This window comes from Parasteatoda tepidariorum, chromosome 1 (genome assembly GCF_982258835.1).
Source record: "Parasteatoda tepidariorum strain Cologne lab strain chromosome 1, Ptep-v5.0, whole genome shotgun sequence".
NCBI lineage: Eukaryota > Metazoa > Arthropoda > Arachnida > Araneae > Theridiidae > Parasteatoda > Parasteatoda tepidariorum.
This window is the reverse complement of record NC_141755.1, coordinates 60,723,353-60,737,936: the sequence shown is the minus strand read 5'-3', so window position 1 is coordinate 60,737,936 and position 14,584 is coordinate 60,723,353. Positions and strand designations below refer to the sequence as shown.

Here is a 14,584-nt window from a genome sequence, read left to right as displayed (position 1 = left end):
TAAGAAAAAATTTAATTAAAAAAATTAAATATTAAAAAAATTTAAAAAATTTGCTTTTAACTGGAGAAATAACTCGGTGAAGGCAATCTTAATCTAACAATTTTCTTATCCATTAATTTGTCTTAGATTTAAACATTTTTCGTGATGTCCTAACTCATATTTTAAGAAATTTGGAAGCGTTGTACCTGTTTGAAGTATAATTATCGTAAGTAAATTCATATAATTTTAATGGGAATTAATTAGTTCTGAAGAGATGGAAATTATTTTGGAAAATATAGGCAGATTTTACATATTCCAATAATCAAAAGTTTTTTAAGAATTTGAAAGATATTTTTTTTTGACAATGAAACTGGTTTTTTTTATGAAAGAATGGACACTATATTTTTCAAAAATATCATAATAAAAATAAAAAATGTCTCACAGGGTGGTCCACCATAGTTTTGCTATCATATTAAAAGAATTAAAAAAAGCAACGGCATCTCCAGTTTTGAAGTCTGTTTCTCATCAAATTAAATAATGCCATAGAAGTCCCCAGCTGCCAATTTGTTGAAATTAAGGGCGTGTTTTTCGCAGTTCTTTCGAAGAATAAATAAAAATACCACAGTCTGAATGCCTTTAACTAGATGGAAGCTAAGCATTAATTTTAAACTGCATGTGATATCCGCAAAGTTTAATATCCGGCCTGCTGGAGCATTTTATATAATGTCGGTAAAGTATAGAAGGATTAAAGATTTCACCCATAGCTTAAGGCTTGGTTTCTTAGGACAGGACGCCGTCAGCTGGAAATCAGCGTGTGGTGAACCACCTTCTCACCAGATGGCGATGAACTTTGCTCGCCAGGTGGCAGTACAAAACTTTCCCCTCAAGGAAATGACTTTTCAATAAGATGACAACATCTCTGAGTTAAAACCTTAGTTTCAAGAAATGGCAACAGGTCAATTTGTCTAACATTCATTCCATCTTGCTGACTGATGAACTTACACCATTTTTGAAATGCTGCTGTCGCTAATCCTAGTCGTCTCTCTATTTGCAACTTAATATGATTTCTTTTATGTTTTATTATTATTAAACTGTGTTGATAGTTAATTTTTATTGAATTAATTTATTTAATATATTTAACCTAATCACCACAGATTGGTGACCTTAAAATAATGCAACCTTCTAAATCTTACAACATCGGCAATCATCTTATGCCGTAAGCTTAAATATTTTAAAACTTAAAATGCTTAACTAAAATAAGACATTAACTTTTCTTTTTCTTGTCAAAGTTCAACCTGAGTTGTCACGGGGTAACATGGTATGTTATTTTTTTAGCTTTATTTATTGATCTTGCGATGTGTCATATTTCAAAATTTCTTTTCCGTATTAATGTATTCTGAATTTAATTTTAAATTTTTCTTTGCGCATGCGCACTTATGCATTTTCCAAACGTAATTCCTTAATTGAGTGATTATAAATCATTGTATTCATTTAACTTCAATTTCATTTTAAATTGTCATTCTATTTTTTAATAAGTGATTAGATTTTTAATACGCTATGACTGAACTTGAAAATCAGTCAGTCGCTCATGTTGCCGTCAAGGCGCCACCCTTTTGGAAAAATAATCCAGCGCTATGGTTCGTCCGTTTGGAGGCGCAATTCGATTTGGCTAAAATAACAGCTGATGTAACCAAATTTAACCATGTGCTTTCTGCTGTTGAATCGGATATTTTAAATTCCGTTAGTGATTTAGTGTTAAAGCCCCCGGAGAATGATAAATATGAAGCACTTAAAAAACGTTTAGTAGAGTTACACTCTGAAAGCGAAGCATCTAAAATAAGAACTTTACTCCAAGGTTTAGAGTTAGGGGACCAACGACCATCCCAGCTTTTAACGAGAATGCGTTCACTCGCAGGTGACAACGTTGGCGATACTCTTTTAAAATCATTGTGGCTTGGTCGGCTACCTAATGGGACACAAACAATTTTGGCCGCTCTCAGCGAAGATTTAGATCAGTTAGCCACTGTGGCAGACAAGATTAATGATCTCTCTATTCATCAGGGAGTTAATTCTGTTGCCGCTACTTCTAATTCCCACACCTCTCGATTAGAACAACAAGTTGCTCAATTGACACAGCAAGTTAATGAGTTAACTGCTTTTGTCAAAAGATCGCGTAGCCCAGCTCCAAATCATTTTCGCCAACGTAGCATCTCTAGAACCCGTTTTAAAAAATTTAAGGATCCTGCTAATGGCAAATGCTTTTATCACACTAACTTTGGCAAAAATGCCAAAAAGTGTACCCAACCGTGTAATTTTTCAACAAACTAGCTAGGCGATCGTGTGATGGCCACACAGGCGACCGCCTCATAAATCGAATTCTCTTGGCCGATCCTTCTTCTAAATTTAAATTTCTCATCGATACTGGTGCAGACGTCAGCGTTTTGCCACAAAGCAAAACAACCCTTCCTACTACTCGCGAAACATTGACATTGTATGCTGCCAACGGCACAGTCATAAAAACTTTTGGCACTAAATTGTTAAAATTAGACTTAAATTTGCGCCGCAATTTTACATGGCAGTTCATCATTGCTGACGTCAATCAGCCTATTATAGGTGCTGATTTTCTAAAAATATTTAATCTATTGGTTGATGTTAAAAATAATTGTTTGATTGATGCCGAAACAAAATTGTCTTCTCGTGGACATTTGCCTTCGGATTCTCCACTTTTCACCAATATTTCAATTCTTTTGGGAGATTCAAAATTCGACGATATCTTGCGCCAGTATCCAGAGTTAATTAACCCATCTCAAAACAATAATGTTGACCTCCCAAACAAAACATATCATCACATTGAGACCAAAGGCCCGCCAGTTTTCTCGAAACCTCGTCGTCTGACACCTAACATTTTAAACGCTGTCCGAAAAGAGTTCGAATACCTGATTTCTCAAGGTATTCTTCGTCCGTCGAAAAGTCCTTGGGCTAGTCCTCTTCATGTTGTAAGGAAATCAAACGGTGATTATCGACCATGCGGCGATTACCGTCGTCTAAATTCGATCACTGTTCCTGATCGCTACCCTGTCCCTCACATCCAGGACTGCACCCAAAATCTTTTTGGAAAAAAAGTATTCTCAACCCTAGACCTTGCCCGAGCTTACCACCAAATTGCAATCTATCCCCCAGATATACCCAAAACAGCTGTAACGACACCTTTTGGCCTCTTTGAATATACAGCAATGCCGTTCGGACTCCGGAACGCAGGTCAGACGTTTCAAAGATTCATACATCAAGTATTAGCTCCGTTTGACTTTTGCATCCCTTATTTTGATGACATATTAATTGCTTCTACTTCAGAAGAAGAACACGTAGAACATTTACACAAAATATTTTCTCGCTTACGGGACTTTGGCCTCAAGCTAAACCCTGATAAATGTATATTGGGTAAATCCTCCGTAAAGTTCTTAGGCTGTTTGATAACTACTGAAGGCGTTAAGCCACTTCCTGACAAAGTCGAGGTAATTTCCAAATTTCCCAAACCCGAAACAATCTCTCAACTAAGACGCTTTTTAGCAATGATTAACTTCTATAGGCGGTTTATACCAAAAACTGCTGAAACACAGGCCCTCTTAAATGAGTTTCTAAGGGATTCGAAAAAAAACGACAAACGTCCCGTTCCCTGGGATGAGAATTCTTTACTAGCCTTCGAAAAATGCAAAAAAGAGTTGATTAACGCAACAACTTTAACGCATCATACACCCGATAATAAAATTTCTCTAATGGTTGATGCTTCCACTTTTTCTATCGGTGCTGTTGTCCATTCGCATTTTCCTAAAGGTCCTAAACCTCTTGCTTTCTTTTCTCGTAAGTTAACAAAAACCGAAACTAATTATAGTACTTATGATAGAGAGCTCCTTGCAATATACGCGGGCGTAAAACATTTTAGACATCTTCTTGAAGGGCAATGCTTCATTATTTACACTGATCATCGTCCTTTAACATATGCTTTTACCAAAAATTCTGACACATGTTCCCCGCGCCAACTCAGGCATCTGGACTTCATATCTCAATTCAGTACCGACATCAGGCATGTCTCTGGTGAGAACAATGTAGTTGCTGACACGTTATCCAGAATTCAGCAAATTGGTAGTGAGCCACCTGTAAACTTTGATGAACTGGCTATAGCTCAAAAAAGTGACACTGAACTTCAAGCTCTGCTGAGTGATAAAAAGTGCTCGCTAAACTTCCAGTCATTACATCTGACGAATGGACTGCACATAATTTGTGACTCTAGCAAGCAAAAAGTTAGACCATATGTCCCTGTTCAGTTTAGGAAACCTATTTTCTTTGCTTTCCATAACCTATCCCATCCTGGTGTAAGGGCCACCAAAAAACTTGTCATGGACAGATACGTTTGGCCTGCTATCGCCAAAGATATAGTCGAATGGACCAGAAGCTGCCTAGACTGCCAGAGATCCAAAGTCACCCGACACACTCGTAGTCCTATCCAGCCATTCATACCACCTTCAGCAAGGTTTGACCATATACACCTAGATCTGGTCGGACCCCTGCCACCCTCCAATGGTAACAGTTACTTGTTTACGTGTATCGACAGATACACCAGATGGGCAGAAGCAGTACCACTGGCGAATATTACAGCTGAAACTGTAGCTCGAGCTTTTGTTGAGCATTGGATTTCTCGATTTGGTGTGCCTTCAAGAATCACCACAGACCAAGGAAGACAATTTCAGTCATCGCTTTTCACGTCATTAGTTCAAATATTGGGCACTCATCAAATTCGCACATCTCCGTACCACCCAGCCAGCAATGGAATGGTCGAGCGCTTCCACCGCTCACTAAAACAAGCTTTGATGTGCCACAGCAACAAGAGATGGACTGAAACCCTACCGATAGTACTCTTGGGTCTCCGCTCTGCTTTTAAAGAGGACTTGAAGTGTACATCTTCAGAATTAGTCTATGGTACAACCATAAGGCTTCCAGCAGACTTTATCGCTCCATCCACAACTACCAAAAAAGACTCGCCTGAAGATTTTGTACAGCAGCTAAAAAAAGCTATGCAAACTCTGACTCCGACTCCAGGTTCTGCCCACTGTGAACCAGCAGCATTTGTGCACCGTTCATTATCTGATTGCAGCCAGGTTCTAGTGCGTCATGGTGGAATAAAAAGGTCTCTCCAACCTCCCTATGATGGACCCTACCAAGTACTTGAGCGCACCCCAAAACACTTCACTGTGCTCATACATGGCAAAAGATGCACAATTGGCATTGATCGCCTTAAGCCATGTTTCTCGACAGCATCAGACGAGGTGTTGACAGGACAAAAAGCAACCCCTAGTGTAAACATCAGTGATTCTCTAGATCCTACTCCAGAAGACAAGGACCCTGTGATCCAATCCCAGACCATCACACGCTCTGGAAGGCATGTTCGCTTTAACCCTCGTTACCTCTGACATCAGTGCCTTCACCACTTAGGGGGGAGTACTGTGGTGAACCACCTTCTCACCAGATGGCGATGAACTTTGCTCGCCAGGTGGCAGTACAAAACTTTCCCCTCAAGGAAATGACTTTTCAATAAGATGACAACATCTCTGAGTTAAAACCTTAGTTTCAAGAAATGGCAACAGGTCAATTTGTCTAACATTCATTCCATCTTGCTGACTGATGAACTTACACCATTTTTGAAATGCTGCTGTCGCTAATCCTAGTCGTCTCTCTATTTGCAACTTAATATGATTTCTTTTATGTTTTATTATTATTAAACTGTGTTGATAGTTAATTTTTATTGAATTAATTTATTTAATATATTTAACCTAATCACCACAAGCGTTAACCTCTGATTGGTCCATTTGTGAGTTTGATAGTATACGTCATCGAACGCTCATCTTGAACTACAATTGCCGTCCAACTCAACTGCAGTTGGATTACAACGTGACGTTAACCACAGAAGCAATGGCGGACAACACCCAACAGCGCATTGAAATCAGCCAAGATTTTGATTTTGACATTAAACATAGCTTCTTCATTAAACATAGCACTCTTCATTTAGCTCAGCTGCAATGTGTTTTTTCTTGGACAAAGTCATTATTTGTTCTCTAAAACACTGGTCGACAATAACAAAATCAATACAAATTCAAAATAAATATTTGTTTACGTTATTAACGCATGCGCAATGAGAGAAAATGTCTGCGTTGGGCCGACTGCTCACGCTGAGCTAACAAAAAAGTATTTTTATGGCGTCAGCTCTACGTCAACTTTCCGCTGACGCCCAGATAAGGCGCTAGTTCTAAGAAACCAGGCCTTGAGCTAACAACCCTTAGGAAAATTTGCCATAGGTTTGCCATATAAAAAAATGCCATAGGATATTCCTATGGGGTTTTGCCTATGGCAAAAATTTTGCCATATACGTATGGCAGAATTTTGCCATACATGTATGGCAAATTTTTGCCATAGGCAAAACCCCATAGGAATATTCTATGACATTTTTTTTATATGGCAAAGTTTTGCCATAAGTGTATGGCAAAAGTGTATGGCAAAATTTTGCCATAGGCAAAACCCCATAGGAATATCCTATGGCATTTTTTATATGGCAAATTTTTGCCATAAAACTAAGATGTGCTACAGTTTATAAAGAAATATTTTTCCATAGGTTATGGTATACCTTTGCCATACATCTATGGCAACATTTCTCGCTGATATTTTACCATACGTCAAAAAATAATTACTTACAAGAATCTTTCGCAATGGATATTAAAAATGCAAAACTTAATAATTGTAGAATAAATATATATCCAGAAAGCATTTTTTTAAATTTCTTTGATAAACTTCTCCTGTTTTACTTGCAGAATCCTTTTTGTATGCGGTTCTTATTCAAATAAATTTCAAACAGTTATTACTAACCGCTAGAAAATGGGTCCTGTGGACGGAGCGAGTGGGGAAAATATTGGTTATGTTGATTAGGATCAAAATATATTGAGTACAGGCAACTAATATTTGTTAAAGTTGTAAAAACAAGAAAATAGGAAGTGGGTCCGGAGGTCGGAGCGAGTATAAAAAACGTTCATTTGATTGATTGGTATCATAATTAGTTAGATAAGCCTCAGATATTAGAGGAACCTAAAAGAACGCGAAGCAAAATAACGGTCCAATGGTCGGAGCGAGTATGAAAATTTTTTAAATTTTGATATGTGATACTAAACTAAAAATTAAACAGACTACTAAAACAATAAAATACTATTAAAACTCAAAAGATAAAGAGTGGGGCCGGTGGTCGAAGCGAAATTAGTTTAAAATAGATCAAACGGGACAAAAGCTGAATATGTAACGGTGCAACCAGTGGTGGCATGTGAACAAAATTTTATCCATAAAAAAGATGGTATTAGACTATGAAAAGCTAAGAATAGAAAACAGGCTAAATTAGTTGATCCCCTACTAGTGAGGGATAAAAAAACTCAGAAAATTTATGTTGAGTTGTGTTAAGCACATTTAGAAAAGAGAACATAATATAGAAACATTGGTAAATACAAAACATGTTTAAGACATGATTAAAATTGGTGAAATTAATAATTGTTATTGACAAATTTACACTTGGTCAGGGATAGTAAATAAAAATTAATTGGGTATAGGGAATCACTATGACGAAAAAGTTGTAAACTTAAGGAAAGATTAAATTGTTAGAAGCATTTTTGGTTATAGCAGCAGATGATATGGCCAGGGACTGTTCAGTTGATGATATTGAAGCAAAACAATTGTCAACCAGTAATCCAGCAAATCTAGTTAAGTGATGATCCTAAGCTATGTATAAACATGTAACAGAACATTGTACAAATATGTGTGGATACTTAAGAAATATTAGTTGTAAAATAGTAAAACACAGAGACGTGATAAAAAACAATTTAACGGCAAGCAAAAATTAAACACAAAAAATAAATATAAAGCCCTAACATATGTAAGATAATGTAAAAAAGCATTGCAAGAACCTAAGTGGAATTAAAATAAAAAACTAATGAGAATGTAAACGCTGATAAAAGTACCAGACAGCCGGAAATTAAAAAACTTAATAAATTCAGATAGATAATCGCATAGGCGTTTGCAATAAATTGTTTTTGACCAAGAATGAGATCGAAAAAATATTAAAATAAGTAGCCAAAGTTTGCGAAAGATTCCACTTGTAGTGGATGATACGTTAATATGGCGGTCTGATACTCTAAGCCTAAATCAATGGAACATCTGATTTTAAACACTCAAAAATGGAAAAATTGGCCACCCGGAGGCCGGAAAAGACTCACCAGGAATGCCTTGTGGGTTTACATGTTGAATTTAATTAACTTCGGGGTGAAATAATGGATATTTCTTTCTTTTAGAAGATGTTTTTGAGGACTCCATAGAAGTTGTTGTTTCGTTGGTGGAGATCTAGATCAACTTTTCTCTATGGTATACTGCCATACAAATCTTTAAGGTTACCATTGGCCTATGGTATACTGCCATACAAATTTCTGTGGTTGCCATAGGCCAATGGTGACGTACCATACAAATCCTTATGGTTACCATTAGTCTATGGTATACTGCCATACAAATATTTATGGTAGCCATAGGCTTTTGGGGTTTTGCCATACAAATCTCTATGGTAACCATAGGCGTATGGTATCTTGCCATATAAATTTCTATGGTAGCCACAGGCTTATGGGGTTGTGCCATACAAATCTCTATGGTAGCCATAGGCTTATGGTGTTGTGCCATACAAATCTCTATGGTAACCATAGGCGTATGGTATCTTACCATACAAGTTTCTATGGTAGCCATAGGTTGCCATAGATTACCATAGGCTTCTCTATGGCAAATTTTCCTAAGGGAAACCAGTATTTTGTTGGCGTCAGCGGGACGTTGACGTCACGCTGACGCCCAGATAAGGCGCTTGTCCTAAGAAACCAGACCTTTAGGTATTCTATGGAACAATAGTACCCAATTTTTTATGGCTACGGCATACTAAATGATCGAGCATCTTTAGGCGGAACCTCAAACATATAAATAAAATTTATTGTCAGCCGTGGACATATTAACCAAAGAAAGACTAACAATTATTTTAATAATGTGAAGAATTTTTTTGAAGTTATACTTCTTATGCGACTTCCAACAAGGTTGCGTTAAACGTTTAACACTGCATTTTTATTGGCCGGGAAATCACGTGGTAGGATCCAGTTTTCCCTCATTCATTTCCATATTGTTTTGGTTCTCACTAGTATAAAAATAATAAAAGTCATAAAAGTATTGTGTTTCTATAAAAATTTTTTTAGTTTGTTTTGATACACATATAATTTAACAGGGTAGTATTTTTTATTTTCAAATTTAGTGGATAACAATTGTAAAAAACGAGTGAAAACAATCCCACGGACAATGCGACGGATTTAAGGTTATGTCAAGGTACGTCTCTTGTGAATATTAATTGATTGTTAGGTTTTCTCTTCTGAAATTACATTATGACGTATTCACATACATCATTAATACATTTTCCAGGACGAGACGATGAGGCAGCCACAAGCACTTCCACTGGTTCAAGAGGTCCACGAGGGAAAAATGCACAATATTACCTAACAACGTGACTAACGTGATTACAGAGCGTGGAAGCGAGCGGAGCAGGAAAAAGAGTCGTTGAATCGAACTAGTGATCCTTTTACGACTGCAGATTCTTTTACAATTAACGTCGCAGGTTGCGAAGTTTAACTTCTTCCACGCCGAGGGACTCTACGCACTATTTTTTTTCATAATTTCATTCACTCCTAAAATATAATAATTTCACCACTTTTTTCATTCAATAAACTTTTAAATGTTTGCAGTTTTGAGGACTAAAGGTGGTCCTACATGTTATTAGCAGGGTGGTCATAATGTAATGGCTCTTCGGTATATTTACTTATTTCTAAAAATTCCATACTATACAATGAAGAAACACTCACATAAGCTCTTTAGATATTTGAATGTCACAGTGGGTTACTACTAGTAACTATTGGTATTCTTATCAATGAAATGGCTACTATTATTCAAAATGTGGTTCTGTCAATACCAAAATTTTAAAATAACTTACCTTTTTCTATAAAAAAATGGAAAAAAACAATTTTGTTACTTTTCTTGAATAATTTAAATTACTTTTTTCTTTGCTTATTCTAACAGCATTTTAAACACTTAAGATTTGTTTTATTTCGTATTACGTTCAGCCCAACCAATATTTATTTTGAATATATTTATATTTTTTGGGGGTTGCTAAACACAAAGATCCGCATTTTGCGTCCAAAAGTTTTTTCTTGAAATATGTTCTTTTTAGTCAAGGAAAAAAGCTAGAAAAATATATTTTTGTGAGTGTGTAACCCTGTATTTTGTTTAGTATCGAAAACTTTTGACGACAACATATTTGAAAAAAAAATATTACAAATGAAAAAAAAATATTACAAATGAAACAAAATTATTACAAAGGAAATCAAATTATTACAAATAAAAAATATTATAAAAAATGAAAAAAATTATTACAAAATCTATAAAATTTCAAAGAATTACGAATACAAACAAATGATAACAGCGCTGGGGGTTTGATGTTCTTTAATTGAAAAATAAGGGAGAATAACTAAAAGACGTTTGAAATTTTATAAAATTTCGCTTGTGAAAGCTAGTGAAATATTAAAAAATACATTCCATTACTAAGAGGAGTACCCCCTAATTTTTCCTAACCTTTCCCAAAATCATTATTTTTAAGATATTTGTTTATTTTTGTCTTTTCTTAAATATTCATTTAACTTTTGAATTACGTTCCTGGGGGTTTTTCCATCCACTCAGTATATTCTTAAATCCATCACCTTTCAAATAATCTATTTTTATTAAACGTTCTTAAAAACCAAGGTTTTTGGACTATCTTTTAATATTTTTTTTCAAATAAAGTTTAGAATGTGATTTTTTGTCCATAATTTTAAAATTTTATTAATTAGCAATAAAAGTCCCCACTGTGTTCCCCTTCCCATAAAAACGTAATTTCTAAAGATCTTCCCTGTTTTAATTTTGATGGTTCCTTTTCGATGCTAATGAAAAGTTTAGATAAAACAAATACTAACCCGACAATGTAAAAAAATCGGAAACAAAAAAAAAGAAGTTTATTTTACCATAAAGGTTACATTATTCAAATAGATATCCGAAGTATCCTCGGTTATTTTCAAAAAATATCGACTTTTGCACTGCAATATTCACTGTATTTCAAGAATATTCAATTCTAAATAATTGCACTGAAGCACTGATAAAGATAGAAAACACGCTTGAAATCTTTGAATTTCTTTTTCATATTTCTTGAATAGGTACGGAGTCAATGATCATTTTCTAAAACAACTATCCTTTCTACTGTAACATTTAATGTATGGGAAATCAAAAGTCATTTTCTTCATATATAACTAGATCCAAGAATAGAATTTCTATTAAATATCAAATCTCTATTAGTCCTTTTCCTTTTTTACCTTGAAACTCTTATAGTAATGATATCAGTGCAATTTTCATTAGTTCGATATTTAATGTAATTCTCATGTTTATTATCCTATGATCATACTATAGATACAGATTTTGTAGAAAGTTTTATCTAGTTTTCAAACATGTCATATATATATATTTTTTTTGTCTTGAACCAAAAAAATTATATTTAAAAAATAAATTTTTTCAGTATTTTTTCCGCGAAAAAAAACATTCAGCAGAAAACGTCACGTCACAAAAGCAATATCCTCATCAATAAGTTAAAAATACAGAGAATTTAGTCAATGACAAGCTAAAGAATTCCATTAAGAAAAATCTATTTCCCCCTAGAAACTCGTTGCCGCTTTCCTTTTGACTTGACGATCGTGATCAGATAGACACGTCATTTCAATTGCTTAAAACTGCCATATAAAATTCAGTGCCAGTGATATGTTAGGAAAAAAAATAGCACTGTCTTGTCGTATGTCACATTTTGTCAGTTTTCCATGAAAACTAGATGGCTGTAACAGTCACTTGCGCTTGACATTTTTTCTTCCCAAACAGAAAAAAATTTTACTTGGAATATCATTTTTTTTTTCGATTTATTACAAAGTAGTTAACAAATACATTACTACATTTCGCACAAATAATATTCTTTTTTATAATTGAAATATACGGAATGGTTATATGCGTAGTTTGCTTACAAATTGCCAGAAACTCGGACCACTATAACAGTCATTAACGGTAACGTGATATCTTAGCATTAAATGAGTCTTTCTTAGAGTTAAAAGCTAGCGGGCTTCTACCAAATGTGAGTTTTGATGGTTATATAACGGTGGTTGACTGAATTAGATTACTACAGCATCTGCAGATCATGCTTTAACTTTCTTTTTGTGTTCAAAAAGCAAACAACTGAAAGGAATGCTGAGACTTTAAAACATCTAAACTTATTTCTGATAAAATTAAAAATTTAATAACTCTGCAACGAACAAACTATTTGGCATAACTTCATAAGGATTTATTCCAATTTTTAGCACTGTATAAAATTAAACAGAAGTTTTTATGTATAATTAAGGACCTTAATTTGCAAATTTTGCTGCGTTAGATTTAGCTGAATGTTTCAAATACTGAATTTGGGTCGATGATATATTGATTCCGAAGATTTTGATGCAACAAGATTGTATTGAAAATTTAGATGCCTTAAATTACTCTCGTTAGAATCAAGGAAATTGAGAAAAATAGTTTATTCGTTTGTTCTGTTTTAATAATAAAGACATTTTCGAAAACGAATCCCTGTAAGGCAATTGATAATAATGTACTCTAGAGAGAAATTGTGCAATTTAAATAGAAATCAAAACATTTAAACAAACATTTATTCATAAATAAAACAAATTTGTATACACGTTCATAGAAAGTGTCAAATTCCATTTAAACAAAAATATTTGCCCCCAAAAAAAACCATCAAAAAATGGTCGTTCCTATATGATTATTATACAGAGATAACGTTGTGTTTAGTTACAGAAGAAAGCAATTAAATGTACAGTCTAAGAAATGAAGGAATATTTACAGAAATTTACACTGAGTTAAAACTCTTTACAGAAGATAAAATGATCATTTTACTGTAACAAATTCCAGTTTTAAAACCCTATATATAAGAGTTAAAAAGAATTTCGCTAAATCCTGAGCTGCTGCGAACTTACTATTTTAAACACGTTAATTTGAATCTTTAAAACACTTAAATTTATGTAAACAATTCGACAGTTACATAAAAAAATGATATTTAGCTCATTCTAACGTGTTTACTTTAAGTTTTCGATATTCAGAAGCCTTAACATTTCTATACATTTACCGATGAAAAACAATTATGTAACACTGCTTTTTAATCTAATTACCAAAACTCAAATTACGGCTTTAATAAAAATTATGATCAACACAACACTTCAAAAAATAATTAGCAATTTTTCTGGAAACGTATTTCTTAGTTTTACAACTCCAAAACAAATACTCAAAGATCTTAATACTTAGGGAACAATTTAAAACTTTTAAATGGAAATTTTAATAATTCAAATTTAATTTCACTTTTAGCGTCTTCAGTTGATCGAAAACTTAAATTTACATATTGCATAATTTCTTAAAAATGTATAGAATATTAGATTAAATAGAAAACCTTGCAGTAAAACAATATAAAGCATCGAACCGGTGTTTGTCATAAAATATTTGCCTGAAATTAACAAAAACTTGTGCTTACAAAATACCGTCAATATGAAAACTTAACAATAATGGAACAGATTGTCCTCGCTTAAAACTGTGTTTTCAGAAAACACCATTTCTCAAAAGTCAATAGTTCAGACCGATCTAGTTTTAGTTTTAAGTGACACAGATTGTTCATTCAGATTTTTCGTTCAGCTGTACTGGTTGCACGTATCCGTTTTTCTTTATTTCTTTCTCTAAAACTTTTTGGGAAACTGTGGGAATTTGACCGTTCATTTTGCTGGCGGTGTCACTGGAAGCAAGTTTGGCTCTGTTCTCTTCTTCCAGGGCTCGTTGCTTTCTTACTGCCTTTTTCTTCATATAGGTGTTCTGGAAATAGTCGTAGAACATGAGAAGGAAAAGTCCGGCCAAAAATGTGTTCAAATAAATGATAAACTTGGATACTTGGCACCTGGTGATCATGAGGTTGAGTACATAGAAAAATACCATGACAAACTGGATCTGTAATAAAAATATGCACATTAAGCACTTACATTACAACAATAATCGGTTAATTTCGATCTTTATAATAAAACTTTAAAAATTAAAAATAACAATGAACCATTAAAAGCGAAATCACGAAACTTAATCTTATAATTGGATAACAAAGCTCCACTCTTAAGTCAAAAAGGTTCATCCCAAATATTTTAATACTAAACTAAATTACACAACCAGACAAAAACGCATTCTGAAAGAAAACTTTTTCATATAAATTTGGTATCTTTGTTCTCAAAATATGATACAAAAAAAGTTTTGCATACAAATACAAAACTGGTTTTCCAAAAAAATACTAAAATGTCTAAAATATTCTTAAATGTTTATTTCGCCAGAACTATTAATCCTTTGTGTAGGTACATCTTTTTTATTT

At 34.0% G+C, this 14,584-nt stretch overlaps 2 protein-coding genes across 5 annotated transcripts in view; one reads left to right on the top strand and one right to left on the bottom strand.

Moving 5' to 3' along the window:
• Positions 1-1,536: 1,536 nt before the first annotated feature.
• LOC139426490 (uncharacterized) lies at positions 1,537-2,307 on the top strand. The gene has a single exon (XM_087165244.1). The coding sequence runs from the start codon at positions 1,537-1,539 to the stop codon at positions 2,305-2,307; it is 771 nt and encodes a 256-aa protein (XP_087021370.1).
• Positions 2,308-12,821: 10,514 nt separating this feature from the next.
• Positions 12,822-14,584, bottom strand: part of LOC107457059 (very long chain fatty acid elongase 7) — a 79,041-nt gene continuing 77,278 nt past the window's right edge. For all 4 annotated transcript variants that reach the window (XM_087165241.1, XM_087165239.1, XM_087165242.1 and 1 more), the window contains exon 8: positions 12,822-14,178. In XM_087165241.1, the coding sequence (XP_087021367.1) occupies positions 13,852-14,178 (327 nt within the window). In that variant the 3' untranslated portion in view covers positions 12,822-13,851. The remainder of the gene's footprint in view (positions 14,179-14,584) is intronic.